The following is a 15,659-nucleotide window of genomic DNA, read 5'->3' as shown; positions in this document are numbered from 1 at the left end:
ATGAGCCAAATACATTAGATAACGGCTTTTAAAGATAAAACCCTAGGAGGTATCAACAAACATCTTGATGGAAAAAACTATAATCATACGAATCATGTCAATAGACTCACCAACTTCAAAAATATCACAAAGAAACATTATGAAGAGGATAAACAAAGTATAGCGATTGATATAGAGATCAAATTGATAGTCATGAACTAAAAAGAATGATTTTTCCTATATTATAGAAATTACTTAATTAAGATATTACTTATATACAAAGAATTTTATTTTATTTTGTAAAAAATAGATATATATCGCGTAAGAAAAATCATTTTATGGCAATCTTGATTCTGGTAAGAAACAACAATAAGTGTTTATTAGCCCAAATCTCTATTCCATTATCAACTAAAATAGTTGGTCCAATAGACACATAGCTATTTTGGCCCAAAACCACTCCTCTTTCCCCAAATCTCATAACTTTAATCGGATCCAATTCTCATAATTAACTCTAACCGCAAACATTTAGTTTAATTTCCTTAATCTAGTAACTACTAGAATGCATGCTATTTAATTCCTTTTTTTTATCTTTAGAAATTCTTTTAGTTTCAGTCGAGAATTAATTCCATTAACTATTTTTTGGGAAAGTTAAATAAAGAATAAAGGTTAATTTTGGTACTAAACATATGACTACAAATATTAATTTATTCCAAAACGTTCATTTTTTGAAAAATAGGTTTCATAATAAATGAAAATATCACCGAAGTAGTCATTCTTTTATTGTTCCGTCAAAAAACTAACGGTCAACGCTAATTGCATAGGGGCATGACTGTTAGTTTTTACACGAGACCGTAAAAAAAGGATCACTTCGACAATGATTTCATTTTGTTATGGATCTGTTTTTAAAAAAATAAATATTTTGGAACAAATGTATTTTTCGGTCATATGTTTAGGATCAAAATTGACCTTTACTCTTAAATAAATTTATAAAATAATACCGTTTCCGAATTTACTTTAAACAGTCCAATCATTCGCTAAAATGCTCAACCTTTATTTAATCAGCCCAAAGCTAAAGGTTAAGGAAGCCGTCCAAAATAATTAATTGAAACGGCCCAAGTAGAAAATATTGAGTTGGCCCAACTTAAAATGACTGCGATAAAATGCACATCTCAGTAAATTTTACTCCTTTGTTTATATCATTTGGTTTTGAAATACTGCTCTAATGAGAATTTGATTGGATTTAATTATACCATTATTGCCTTGTCATAATGAAATCAACAAGAAACATATACTGCTAACTAATAAAACTAATCAAGAAGAAGATTATATTGGAAAAAGATTATATTGGAAAGTGCATTTAAACATGTAAGTTTGATACAAACAAAGTTGTGTATGCTTAGTGTGTTTCACATATCATGAAAGAAGTTGTATGTCCTAGTATCCTGGATGATGTATCTGACTGCTCCGACGCAACCCAGCACCGCAACTATCGAAAACCAGACAGCAATACCCGCGTTGAAGAGTAGCAATGGGAGGCGAAGATTCCTGCTCCTCGGCATCTTACCCGCCTTCATGTAAGCCACAACGGGGAAGACAAAATCCAAGGGCGTAAAGCCAACAGCTCCACATATAGAAACAAAGTCCCCAAAGAACGGCATGGCTAAGGAAACGAGCGTTATCAGAGCAACGTACGCAAAGGTGTACACAAGGCGATACACACAGCCACGGAGCCTGTTCTCCATCCCTTCAAAGTATGCATATGTTGGCCTGCAGTAAATCTACATGATGGTTCAAATCAAAGAATCTCAAGAATAATGCAACCTCATTTCTAGTTGATTACCTGATAGCATCCCAGAATCTGAACAAATGCAAAGAGATTGGCAACGACGAGAGTCCATTGAGGCGTCGTCAGAGAAGCCACGATATAAGGCTCAACGCCCGCACCAAACGCCCAATAGCCCAGAAACGCTATCTGCCAGTAGGTCACAGCAATGACAGAGTACGCAGACGATACGCCTTTGTACATATTCGCCTTCACCGGCTCCCTCACCGTGCTCTACCAAGAAACACACATAAGTTTGAAACTACACAATACATGCATAAACAAGCACCAAAGATGAGATGGCTAGCCATATAAGTATGTTACTTGTATCTCCGGGAGCATTGCATCTCCAAACGAGAAGGCGATTGCTCCTAGCGCGTTGAAGCGCCTAAACACCTTCTTAGACGAGCTCCCATCCAAGCCATACGTGACCATGCTCCGATCCCCCCTGGTCCCTGCAACGCCTACCGAGGGTCACTAAAATGCGCGTTTTCTTCCCAAAGATACCAATTGGAATTTGGAACCTACCGCTATACACGGTCACCCCAATGACAGTGGTGGCAAAGCCGATGGTGCTCAGGGTGCAGAGAGCGTTCAGCCACCTCAGCGAGTGGATGTCCGGGAACTGAGAGAGGGCGAGCTCGAATCCACCGAAGAAGACTATGAAATGCTGCAGCTTCAAGCCACCATTTGGATCATAGTGTTTGTACACTGCCTATTCATAAAGAGATGGATGGAAACAATGAAACAACAATTAAACAACAAGTAATTAACAAGATTGGCATTATTACCTTGAGGCTGCTGCCAGCAGCAATTTGGATGGCTATGTTGTTACCAAGAGAAGCCACCTGCTGGAAAAAGGCAATAGACCAGTAACCCCATGATCCTTGATTCAAGAAGAGGGATATTATCAATATTAGTGTTGATATGTAATCGATTCCCCCATCCCATGCTACTCAGCACTTTTCTCTTTTGGTCGTAAATTAAGGATTGAATAATTAGCCTTTCAAGTGTAATAAGGGGACACTTAATAAGAGAAAACTGAATTAAATACCGTAAATTATTACTTAAAATAGAAATAGTGCAAATAATTTGGGACAGAGATAGGCAGTAACACTTTTGCCATTTTTGGTTGTCACGTGAAAATAGCAACTTCGATTTCAGGCAATTTCTTTCTCCTCATTCTCCACTAACAACAGTCGAATCTCTTTGTCTTTCAATCTATTATTTTACCAATTATGCATTAAAATGGTAGAGTATTTTATTGAAAAATCAAGAATGCTAACCATAGATGGATTTGGCAAGAAGTGTGTAGGTGGTGTGGGAGTTGCCATCCCATCTCCAAAGGGAAGCAATGAGGAGACTTGAATACCATGTGGAGAGAGTCCCTCCAACTAGACTCACCACCCCGAGAGGCCAGCCGAGAGAGGCGACGGCGAAGGGGAGAGGGGCGTAGGCGGCGGGGGTGGCGATGGTGGTGGCCACGTGGAAGGCGGCTTGGGCCCAGCTGCCTTTGGATGATTGCGGTTGGTCGTCTTTGTCGGTGATGGGAGTTTGAGACCTCTCCTCCGCCATTAGAGAAGAAATTCTCTCAAATCTAAATTAAAGGAGAATAAAATTTCTACTTTAACTAACTAAATAAGTCAATAGGTGTTTCATTTTCTAATGAAATAACTTTGACTGTTGCTATTGAAGAAAACATGATTGAGACAGATCTATATACTAAACAAAAAAATAATAATAATAAAATAAAATTGATTGTATCTTAAAATTTTGAAATTTACTGTAACTTTGTTTTTTGCTTTTATTAATCGTGTGGATATTATCGGATCGACGTGATAAAAATCTATCTCGTTAAGACTAAATTCAAATGTAGCGTTTCAATTTTACATTAAAAAAAATTGAGCAAATGTATTTTACGTTCTTCTACCTTGTTTATGGCAATTAACAATATCCATCACCAAATTTATTAGGAAGACATGATTTTAATTAATTTTAATGCCCAAATTGAATCCTCCAATATAAAAATGAGATTTACATTTTACTAATTTTTTCAAATCAAAATATCATCACGTTTGTTTAAACCTAATGCTAAAAAAATAAGAGCACTCACATCTTCACATTTCTTAAAAAACAAAGGTTCACAATTCTAAAAGCCCCACAACAACCAAAAAAAACAAACTATTCATTTCTAAAAGTAAAAACTCAAGAAACACATAAAAAATAATGTATCGAACAATGAATAATAAGAAGCCTGTTATAGGCTTGACAACTGCACTCAATATCTATCTAATATATGAAGGATAAACTCGTCTAATAAATCTCATTAGGTTATTTACGTAAAATAGACTAAAATTTTGTCCAAAATGCATCTACATTAGCTACATACAACTCTCCGTTTATGTAATTCATTCATTTATAAAATAAATTAGAATTGGTATTGTGTTCTAGACAATGAAATTTATCAATTTTATTCTCACTTTAGTAATTTGTATCCAGGTTGACAAATCATAAGGTTGGATTATTATCAAAATATAACACAAAACTGGTAGCAGCGAAACGAAGACTAGGAATGGAAAGGACTTGCGTTTTCGATGTTGAAAACAATATTAGAACAAATATGATTGTAATGGTAATCTATTAATTATCAAGGTCACTCGAACCCAATCTTAAAAAGCAAGACTAGGTTTGACATTAACTCGTTTCTTTTTATAAAAAAAAATCATACTTGTCAGATTATATCAAGTTTATATAGCTTACTAATCACAACTTTTAATATTTCTATTGATTAAATCATCTATAAATAAGTATTTAAAAAAATGATATATTTTCTTACCCTATATATTTTGATTATTTATTAACATGTCATGTTACGATCCCAACACCAAATTTTTTAAATGGCACTAAAATTAAATTTTCTTATAATTAGTGGTTAGTAAAATTAAAATTGACGCCCAAAAAGCTGCATAATTCTCCCGGCGTTCTACTCCGATTCTTCTCTTACTTCTATAGTTCTATTCCATTTCTAACCCTAGACGCATACACCAGATTTAGAAGGTGAAATTCTCAGTTTTGTTGTCATGGTTTACATTGAATCGTGGGATGATTTCGTGGAAAAGTCCGTCCAATTGTTCCGATCCGATCCCGAAAAGGTATTTCTCTTCAACTCAGCTACGCTACATTCGTTTAATTTGGATTCCATGATCTCTCACTCACTGCTATCGCTTTGCTGGCCGCGCAGACTCGTTATGCCATGAAATACAGGCATTGTGATGGCAAATTGGTTCTCAAGGTCACCGATGATAGAGAGGTGAAGTTTCATAATACTACTTGACATTTATGTTTGTTTTCGAAATTCTGGATGGCGAATGTTAGAATGTTTAGCTGTCGATGGTTACTCGATTTTTTAATTCGAATTGGTGAGAGAATTTTCATGCCTTTGCTTCTGGAGTTTTTGATGTAGTGCTTTGATGTTAAATATGCTCAAGCCCTTGAATTGATTGCTTCCTTGCGTTATAGTAGTAGATTACCTACTATGATTATCATGTGATGTCTATCTCTTTTGAGACTGATGCAGCTACTCTTGAAGATGTATTTATTGATGAAGATGTTTAGGGAAGTTTCTATTGGTATATGTTATAATGGACAAGTTTTAGCAGCATTGTCTTTCAGTTAATGTCGCTCACAGAAGGTTTTTTGGGGTGTTGCACGCATAAGTGAAAGTGCAATTTCAACCAGTTTGTCACGTTTCCTGTTTAAAAGAATTTCAAAATGTTGAGCAATGTCCTTAGAAAGTAAAAATGTAGTAGTACCTTTTTTCCATTTTGTTTTGCATTGATATTTCCGATCAACCTTGCGAGTAAAATGCAACTTCATTCTTGGTGGTGTCGTGATTGGCTAACTGTACCTGTACATTTATACTTTCTATTCATAGTTCACACTAGAAGTGTCCTCTGACATGGGTTAGGTGAACCTCAGCTGCAGGCTGCAGTATACGAAAATTGTGTTGGCTTATGACATTCCAGTAGTAGTTTGCCCTGAATCTGTCATGCTGATAGGATAAGAGTTCAGTCATTCATAGGGATGGAAGAGTATTGGTTGATTTTATATTATCAGTTTCTATCTTATTTGATCTTGTTAGTTTTATTTATTTTAGCGTCCTTTTGTAGTTGTTCAATTTTCACAGCGACGTGGCATATTACTTGCAGTCTATAGCTTCCATTTTTTAGCACTAGAATGTTACACTAATAGGCCAGGATGCTTATGATGTTAATATTTGGAGTATGGATGTATCATTTTGAGTAGGTCCTTTCTTTGTCTCAGATTTACTCATCCCTTTAGTCATATATACTTAACCATCCACAAGGCGAAAGATCTTTCTTGCTAGTTATGGATCCAGTGTGATTATCTATTTCTAAATTAGCCCACCTTGCACTTCTTGATAGATTAGTTTAAAAAACTATCTTGAAGATGCTTGATATTTTGAAATTTAGCTGAATATGGCTGGCTACTTGTATTTTGCCCATTCTAACATACGTTGCCACAATCTTAAGATAAGAACGTATACAGTAAGTCTGGAACGACATTCAGTAACTTCTTTTCCCTTTTCTTTCAGTGTATCAAATTTAAGACAGACCAAGCACAGGATGCAAGGAAGATGGAGAAGTTCAATAACATCTTCTTTACTTTGATGGCTCGGGGACCTGATGGTATTTTCTTGACTCATTATTTTCCATCTGCGTGTCCATTCACTTCCTTCTTAATGTAAGGAAGCAAATAGTGGGGGTCTCACTGTAATCTAGCTGCCTTTATCTAGGGCTTAGGGTTAATATAAAATTGGTGTGTAGGTGCATTTGTTACACATGTAATGTAAGTTAATAATTCCAGACACAAGATAGACGCAATTTATGTAGATTATGTGTTTGTGAATTCAGAAGTGGTGTCAAAGTTAAGATTGAAACTTATGTTTGTAGCTTTACATGATTATCTACTATAAAAAAGGTCCATAACGTCTCATATTCAGCAACTGCATATGTGCCTTCTGAGAGTCTGATAGAATGAATGTCTATCTCCCTACCTAATGGTGCTACGGTCATTCCTAACTTTTTTGTTGGATAAGTCTGTTGGCATCTCTTTCTTCTTTTGAATTATTTTATTTTATAGAAAACTCCTGCTGTCAGTTGTTTTATTTTACATTTTGGTACTAAGATATAGGGATGAGCAAGTTATGATGATCCAATAATATTATGGAGGTAGGAAGATAATGATGCTCAAAATTTCTTAGACCTATTATTTGCAGATATTGGGATGCTATTTCCTTCCCTGTTAACCTTCAGCACAAGCAAAGAGCTCGATTATAGTACAGATATATACTCCTATATAGAAAATTTTTGAATAGACTGCTGATATTTGTTTTATGGAAAATGCCACATAGAAATATAGAATCAAGGTTGATGATGTCACCATTTATTGGGTAGAGGTATGCGTTTAGTCATTGATAGTCCACTTCAGGTGGAAGATTTCGTGTCAGTGCTTAATATTTTGTGCTCTGCTCTGGTAAAAGTGTTTTCGTGAAATGTGTGAGATACTGTGATTTGTTCTGTTTTCATTGTGAATATGTTGTGGAGTGTGATCTATATATTGTTTGCATTGATTCCGTGATTGGCTTTGTTCGCCTAAACAACATTCTTGAGTAAACATATCTAATGCCTGAAGTCTTAAACTATTGAGCAACATTCTTGAGTAAACAACATTCAGTGATTGGCTTCGTTCCTTGCTTAGTTACTTCTTTATATGCATAGGGATAGGAGTGTGCTCTGCTTTGGTCTGTTTCGTTCGTTCTCATAATCTTAGACGAGTGCTCTAATTTGGAAACTGTGCAACTCTTTTTTCCAGCCGACATATCCGAAGGTGGTGGAAAAGAACAAGCTGAAGCACAGCCAGCCAGGAGAGGAAGAGGAAGGAAGCAGCAATAGTCTTACGTTTCGTCGTCGTCTGGCCAAACATTTTGTGAAACATGGTTTGATTTTCTTATAATTTAGATGCAAAGAATTTTGGTTCATTCCTTGTATTGAGGTTGAAATGGCTCTGTTTCCTTCGTTTCACTGGCAAACTCTACCCCATGCTTCACTCATCTTAAAAATAGTTCAAAACCCATTTTCGCTGATTTGTTGTTACATAAATTATGTAAATATTTTTGTAATGAATCATAGACTAGTGAATAAAATGAAACGTGAAGCATAGGTAAATTATTATTAATAATATCACTTAATACCCACAATTCAAAATCACTAAAAAACACCTCTTTTTAAAATTCTTTCTTGTTTGCTACATGTTTTAATTAAATTTATTTCCCAATGAGTAAAAATATTAATTTCATTACAATTTCAAATATTATATAATTGAAACCGATTTTCCCAACATTCGAAAACCTGAAAATTTTTATTTTAAATCTTATTCAAAGCCAGTTTAATTAATTGAGCTGAACAGTAATTCAATAGGCTAAAAATGGAGCCAAGATTTCACCTTCGCAATCTGTTTTCTGGGTTTGAGAGTTCACAAAAGCCAAATTCTCAGAGTCTTCTCTTTCACGTCTTTCAATCCGTTTTACTCCGTCATCATTTCATGGGTATTACGCCATTTTCCACCAGAAATCTAACAAAAAAGGTCCCTTTTTCCTCACTTTTCACTTATGTTTTCCCCCCTTCTCTCTCTTCTCGCCAATCGCCATGAATCCTGATTGCAACGGATAGCTTAAGTTTGATTTCTACCGATTATGAGGTTTTGAATTTGTCGGATTCATGATTGCTCAAGGTACGTCGAATCAAATCATCACTTTGGAGGCCTTTTCGGTGCTATCTGGATTTTGTTCTGTTCTGATTTGGGAACTAGGGTTTTATTAGTACTGCATTTTAGTTAGTTTTTGACCCCCAATTCTCGATGGAAGAGGTAGAGAGGGCAAATAGTGCTGCAATTGAAAGCTGTTACAGAGTCGTTCATCTCTTGTCCCATCCCCAAATTCAGAATCACTACGCAAATCTCTCGGATCAAACAGGGGATGCTGTGAGCAAGTTCAGAAAAGTTGTCTCTCTCCTTAATTCCAGTAGTGGTCATGCTAGAGTGAGGAGATTGAAGAAAATTCAATCGCCATTCCCCCAAAATATGTTCTTGGAGAATCCAGTAGCTAAAACAGAGGATCAGTGTCGAAAACCACCTTCCCTTAGTCAAATGAATCCTCTTCAGAGTGATCCCAGTGCACTCACATTGGAATTGAGCTCACGCACGAAGAATCTACCTCAGTTTTCGGCTAATTATCATCAGCGGAAGATCCAGCTCCAGCAGCAGCAGCAGCAGGCTGAGGTGATGTATCGCGCCAATAGTAGTGGAATTAGCCTGAATTCCAATGGCTCTACCTTCACTCCGGCCATGTCGTCTGCTAGGTCATTTATTTCTTCGTTGAGCGTAGATGCCAGTGTTGCGAATACGGATGGGAGCGTGTTCTGTTTGATTGGTTCGTCAGATCAAGACTCCTATCATCACAAGAGAAGGTGCTGTGGGAGGGAAGAGGATGGGAGTGTGAAATGTGGGGACAGTAGTAGGTGCCGTTGCTCGAAGAAGAGGTGCTCTTTATGGCTTGTGTTCGATCAAATTGTATAGCAAGATTTCTCTCCATGTTTATGTTTCTTCTTTTGCAGGAAAAACAAGATTAAAAGGGCAATCAAGGTACCTGCTACAAGCAGTAACTTAGCTGATATCCCTCCTGATGAATACTCGTGGAGGAAGTACGGTCAAAAACCTATCAAGGGATCTCCTCATCCAAGGTACCGTCTCCTTATGATTCAAACAAGCTTTCGCTCTGATTGAATGCCTCTATATAGTCAGTTATTGAGAGATCATCCTAAGTTAATTTGTCATCGTTTTCGTTAAACTCGTGCTACTTGTTGCTTTTGTTTGGATTAGATTGTAATTTTACATGTATTAGTTAGTAGTTACACGTTCTTGTTATACTGACGAGCAGCTACCACTGGAAGTTACCAAAGTCTCACGTATTGTCATTGCTTGCTCTCATCTCGTAGGCATAAATGCTTCTGCAGTCTCACTTCTATTGTAGTAATTGCACTGAATGCATCGGGTCTTTGCAGGGGGTACTATAAATGTAGCACCATGAGAGGCTGTCCTGCTAGGAAACATGTTGAGAGATGCGTGGAAGATTCCACGATGATAATTGTAACTTATGAAGGTGAGCATAACCACCCAAATTTACCTTCTCAGTCGGCCAACACTTGAATTTCACCCGAAAAAAGGGTCAAGATTGTAATGGCCCATGTGCATAACCAGTTCAGATACCCCTAAAGTCGGCTTGAATTGTTCGTTGTGTACATATTTGGTCAGTACATATACATGGTGTTAAATTGTTGTTTAGATCTTTCGTCTCGAAGCCTTGCTGTCCAAGTGTTCAGAATCCAATAACTAGTTGAGTTTCTTGCATAGTACAAGGGAACCAGAATCTGCTGCAGAATATCAATATTTGTTGTGTTTTATTTCTTGTTGATTCACTGATTGATACATTAGCAGCTTGCATTCCTGAGTCGACAATCATAAGGATCGTTCGTGTTTATAATGCTTGCTTATTGCGCATTAAAATTCTCGTAGAACTTGCAAGTTGCAAGTAACTGAATGCTATGATAGACTGTTTTGTAGGTTTATGGTATTTTCTTGTTAATTTATATATCAGAGCAATAGCTATTTAGATCAGATGATTTTGAGTATCTGAAATGTTTTGAGAGTTCTGATTTAGTTAACAGCTATCTCCATACATGTACTCCAGTGAATGTATAAATACTTGATGCTGTAAAATTTTGGTCTTCAAATATAATTCAATAAATGAAAATTTTTAGTGCACCCTTAATCCACCTGATTGGCTTTGTTGGGATAAGAGTTATAGAAAATTGATTCCATTTCATTATCATCAAAGCATCCATTTCCCTTTTCCAAAAACTTAAAATAAGCAAATACTCATTTCAAATTATTCAAGTACTATTATTTGCGCAGAAAACTAACCAAACCCAAAAAATAAAATAAACTACTGAAGCTTGTGGCAAAATGGGCCGATAAATCTCCTCACCTAATATTTTAAGGTACAACATGATATTCGGAATGATAATTTATAAATATAAACGCAGCCTTCAATTTGTTTCATGATAGTCCATTTCCATAAAAATGATAAGAATATGTTACTATGATTTTACTACTCCTGCCTTATAGCTCATGTTCTAAATTTGTAATAAAAAATAAGTATCTCAATAAGCTTACGCCCACACGTCACCTTTTACACCCAATGTCAGATCTAGGAAATATAACTCGTAAGGTTGAGTAGATTGAAACTGTGGTCGTCAACCTCAGGAGTCAGGAGGAAGGGTTGTTGCGGATAAGAACGAAAAAGAAGCTCAGTCTTTGATGAGGGTGGGGCAGAGTTGCCGCATTGTGAGGTCGTCGACATCTCCATTCGTTGAATTTAAGGGATATATTATATCCGCTATGAAAAATTGAGACATATCCGCACCATTTGTAACATGGCTTGAGGTTGTTTGTCTCGGCTCCCCGTGTATGTGAAGCTTATTCAATCCGGTTGTTCTAAGATGTTGCTTGAACCAATAGAAATAAAACATGATATGCACGCTGGTGACTTATTCAAATCAATTATTAAAAATCAGGAACAAGTACTGTGAATGTAACATTTGTACGCGTCGTCTGAGAATACAGAGCTATAGCCACTGGAAAATGTTAAGCTCGGAGAACATGTTGTACGAATGCAATATGTTCGGTAACCTAAAAAGTTAAGTCATAATAACCAAAAACTTAGAGAATAAGTGGGAGTACATGAAATCTGACCAGATTTTTCGTCACGGTGAAGAAAATTCATATAAATAATGCAAAACCATAAAAATCTAACATGTGGAGAAGATTCACATTCAATATGAACAAATTTATAATGCTACATTTTACTTGCGTTGTTCCTTGATCTCACACAGCCAAAATGCATTTGAGACTACTTAATACTAATGAGAATGAATCCGCCTATATTACTACTAATTAGTTATATAAAAAAACTGTAAAAGAATGAAATTCTTAAACTCCCAAAGTTTGAGCTTCGGTGGATTTTCTTTAAGCAAGAAACAAGAAATTAACTAATTGAATCCGTGAGGGAATTTTTAAATACAAGCGTTTAAACAAACATACACATATAAAAAAAATTGTGTACGTGAAAATATTTTTAGTAATTGAAGCATTTAAATTGAATAATAGAATAGTGGGACTTATGAATAGTGTAAGAGCATAGCTTGCGGAAGAGCACGAATGTAAGTGTTATGCTTTAGTGAAAGAGCAGAAAATTAAAAATGAATAAAAGTGGATTCGGATCCGCAAAAGCATAGTTGTGGATGCTTTTGAAACTCAAATATCGAGAAACCTAATTCATATTTCATTCCACATATGACATTTATATTACTTTTAGTTTAGGTGCATAAGGTATGCCTTGGCCTAACTAATAATGCAAAAAACAATATATTTCTAGAGAATGAGGTTGGAATCTTAGCATTTCTTTTTTTGTTATTGCTAATTTATTCAGCCTTACCTTGGTGCTTGCTAATTTATCAAGAGATTAGTGTTGTGATATTTTTATTTATACGTTGATTTACTATGTCAATTAGACTCCACACAGGTTAAGGTTTGACTTAATCGACAACATGATGAATAGTAAGCAATAACTAAAAAAATTCAATAGTAAGTTACAGTTCTTATAATTTTGAAAGTATAGACAGATTTTATGCAAAGCGTAATTTGATATGTCAACTAGTTCTATAGCATGTATAAATGTATGGTGTGTGCCATTAATTAGGTCCTTTTCATAAAAATGGATGAATAGTTGCCTTTGAATAGATTTATAACAACTAAAAATAGTGTCAGATTAAATCTCCTAGCAAAATTTGCGTTAACAAGATATATTTTGATGGTGATTTTGGCCAAATGAAATGCAAATTTGGTTTAGAGATATACGTGAATGATTTTTGATGAGATAGTTGCACACTTAGAAGCGATTATCACCGTAGATTACAAGTGACTTTTTTGATTGATTTTCGATTACAAACGAAATATAACATCATATTATCAATTCACAAAGAACAAGATTACTCAATGAGAAAATTCCAATTTAAGATGATTCTATGACAAAAATCTCAAATTACATGTGTTAAGACTAGTCACATTGGACTAGCTAATAATGTGTTCATCTTGGATCGACTTCAAACGAACTTTTCCCCGACCAAACCTCAACGGATTCGGACGATTCTTGTTTCAACACGCTCCCACATTAACCTAGAACACCATCCAACATTAAAATCAGCAGTCCAACCTAAGCATTCACACGTACGACTCAGAAACCGCAACACGCTCCGTGTAAACACTACTCTCGACCATTTCACCTTCCGACCGCAATATCTCCCAAACCTGTAATCGTCAATGCACAAACAGACATTTCCTCGAAACCTTACGAAATTCCCTAGAGAACAAAACAAGAATCACAAAAATCCAATAACCCTAGCTCGAGTTATTCTTAAATTAATCAAGCATAGAAACACATCACAAGCCCTAAAAACAGCCAACTTTGGTAATGCTTTTGCAATCCGTCATACTCAACTACCATGATAGCCGTAGATTAGATCGCATCGGACGGTCAAGATTTAAAATTTACGAACGCTGTGAATCCGCGTGCGCTGCCTCTCGACCAATCATATTGCGTCTTCTCGAAATTAGCTTACTATTAAATCCGCCCATTTTTCGCCTTCAATCTCACACCAAATTCTCATTCGAAATTGGGAATTCATAGCTTCAAAGCATAGATTTGCAGCTCAATCCGAATCCAATGGCCGCTATTGCCGAGGAACCAGTTGTCCACGTCGAGATTGTGGCGGAGCAGCCTGCCGCCGCCGCTGAGGAGGTTGCTAAGGAGGAAAATCCGCCTCCGAAATCCAGCAAGGCGAGGAAGGCAGCCGCTCCAAAGGAGAAGAAGGTGCCGGCGCCGAGGAAGCGCTCCGCTCCTACTCACCCTCCCTACTTCGAGGTATTAACCGAATCGAATCGAATTGAATTGGATTTTTCAGTTTGTGAGTTTTTGTTTCTCAATTGAATTGTGGTTTTGGAAATTGAGATCTGATTTGTTTTCGGATGTGTGCACAGATGGTTCAGGAGGCGATCGTGACGCTGAAGGAGAGGACTGGATCGAGCCAGTACGCGATCCAGAAGTTCATCGAGGATAAGCAGAAGACTCTGCCGTCGAATTTCAGGAAGATGCTGCTGGTTCAGCTGAGGAAATTCGCGGCGAATGATAAGCTCGTGAAGGTGAAGAGCTCGTACAAGCTGCCGCCGGCTCGTGCCCCCAAACCCGCCGCCGCGCCTGCGAAGAAGGCCGCTCCTGCGAAGCCTAAGGCGGCGGCGAAGCCTGCGAAGAAGGCTGTTGCGGTGAAAGCCAAGCCGAAGGCAAAAGCCGCTCCTGCCAAAACGAAGACTGTAGCGAAGCCAGCGGCGAAGGCCAAACCGGCTGCGAAAGCGAAGACTGTTGCGAAGCCGAAAGCTGCAGCTCCTGCCAAGGCGAAGGCGGCGCCGAAGAGGAAGGCGCCGGAGAAGCCTAAGGCGGAGAAGAAGCCGGCGGCGAAAGCGGCGAGGACTTCCACCAGGTCGACCCCGAGGAAGGCGGTGGCTGCGGCTGCGAAGAAAGCTCCGGCGGCGAAGAAGGCGACTCCGGTGAAGAAGGCTCCGGCGAAGAGCGTGAAGGCTAAGACGGTGAAATCTCCGGCGAAGAAGACTGCGGCGAGGAAGGGGAAGAAGTAGTTTTAATGGAAAAAAGATGTTTGTTTGTAGGGATAGTATTGTAAATTTACGCTGGTCTCTTTCTATGCTTATAGAGAGTGTAGTTGTCTTTTCTCACTCCTCAAGAGTATGATAGAACGATTCTTTTTCTTTAATTGCCCCCAATTTCATATTTTAGGGTTCTTTCTTCGTTTTAAAATCTGTTCAATTGAATCAGTATATCATCAATTAACTGTGTTTTGCTATAGCTTGAGCATTTGGAGTATTGCAGAATTCATGTGCGATTGCGTGAGAGCATATCAAGTTTGAAGAAGATGAGTGAACAAGGGAGGGATGGGGGGATTCCGAATTTGTACGCAAAGCACTGGATCACACGCTTTCGTAGGCCATTTACTTCAGCTATGGTACATTTTTAATATCCTTCTTGGTCAATTCCAACTTGCTTATTACTGCATTTTCTTGGCTGCATCACCATTGCAAGTGTGAATATGGAGATATTTAGGTCATTTGTAACTGTGTTAAACATTTGGAGATATTTAGATCTATAACTCGATACTATACAGCTAAATGCCTAAAGTAAACATTTTGAACTTAGCAGAGCAGCTAAAAGACCAACAAGTATTCATGGAGCTGGACTGATAAAGAAATAGGAGTACTAGCTAATTTCATAAAATTAGAGATGATATCATTATGATTAATGACATTACAGCCAAAAAGTATGTTGCATGCTGCAACAGCCAAGGATAATGCTAAGATCATGCTTTCCCTTATTTGGTAGTGTTACAATTTTAAGTTTCTACTACAATTCACTTTATTGTTTCTTTATTGTTTTTGTAAGTTTACATGCGCTTCAGGGAAAATCATAGTGCTTCGCAAATCAAAGACTCAAATATGACACAAACAGGCATTTTATTAGACAATGAATCTTTCTCATAACTCTGGGCAAGCTCTACATGTATTTTCTCTCCCTAGATCTTGTGCCGACTGTCCAACA

General features: G+C 37.2%; 4 protein-coding genes across 6 annotated transcripts; 3 read left to right on the top strand and 1 right to left on the bottom strand.

Moving 5' to 3' along the window:
- Positions 1-1,287: 1,287 nt before the first annotated feature.
- On the bottom strand, positions 1,288-3,417 carry LOC125219786 (GABA transporter 1-like). Of its 3 annotated transcripts, none has more exons than XM_048121851.1 (6): positions 3,088-3,413; positions 2,593-2,687; positions 2,330-2,516; positions 2,126-2,256; positions 1,820-2,035; positions 1,288-1,757 (listed from the first exon to the last, which is right to left on the bottom strand). In XM_048121851.1, exons 1-6 carry the CDS (start codon positions 3,374-3,376, stop codon positions 1,386-1,388), a joined length of 1,290 nt encoding a protein of 429 aa, XP_047977808.1. In that variant the 5' UTR covers positions 3,377-3,413; the 3' UTR covers positions 1,288-1,385. The 3 variants fall into 3 exon arrangements, with proteins under 3 accessions (XP_047977808.1, XP_047977809.1, XP_047977810.1); XM_048121852.1 differs by having other exon boundaries at positions 2,593-2,652; positions 3,088-3,283; XM_048121853.1 differs by having other exon boundaries at positions 1,507-1,746; positions 3,088-3,417.
- A 1,322-nt stretch (positions 3,418-4,739) lies between these two features.
- On the top strand, positions 4,740-7,965 carry LOC125222748 (signal recognition particle 9 kDa protein-like). The gene is made up of 4 exons (XM_048125533.1): positions 4,740-4,953; positions 5,043-5,111; positions 6,417-6,510; positions 7,697-7,965. The coding sequence occupies exons 1-4, from the start codon at positions 4,882-4,884 to the stop codon at positions 7,774-7,776; spliced, it is 315 nt and encodes a 104-aa protein (XP_047981490.1). The 5' UTR covers positions 4,740-4,881; the 3' UTR covers positions 7,777-7,965.
- A 347-nt stretch (positions 7,966-8,312) lies between these two features.
- On the top strand, positions 8,313-10,555 carry LOC125222747 (probable WRKY transcription factor 21). The gene is made up of 3 exons (XM_048125532.1): positions 8,313-9,420; positions 9,496-9,621; positions 9,943-10,555. The coding sequence occupies exons 1-3, from the start codon at positions 8,741-8,743 to the stop codon at positions 10,085-10,087; spliced, it is 951 nt and encodes a 316-aa protein (XP_047981489.1). The 5' UTR covers positions 8,313-8,740; the 3' UTR covers positions 10,088-10,555.
- Positions 10,556-13,644: 3,089 nt separating this feature from the next.
- On the top strand, positions 13,645-14,820 carry LOC125221567 (histone H1-like). Its single transcript, XM_048123703.1, has 2 exons — positions 13,645-13,919; positions 14,036-14,820. Exons 1-2 carry the CDS (start codon positions 13,722-13,724, stop codon positions 14,684-14,686), a joined length of 849 nt encoding a protein of 282 aa, XP_047979660.1. The 5' UTR covers positions 13,645-13,721; the 3' UTR covers positions 14,687-14,820.
- Positions 14,821-15,659: the final 839 nt, after the last annotated feature.

The sequence above is a fragment of the Salvia hispanica genome, chromosome 4 (assembly GCF_023119035.1).
Source record: "Salvia hispanica cultivar TCC Black 2014 chromosome 4, UniMelb_Shisp_WGS_1.0, whole genome shotgun sequence".
NCBI classification, from domain to species: Eukaryota; Viridiplantae; Streptophyta; class Magnoliopsida; order Lamiales; family Lamiaceae; genus Salvia; species Salvia hispanica.
Note: the sequence above shows the minus strand (reverse complement) of the source record. Positions and strands in the feature narration are given on the sequence as shown.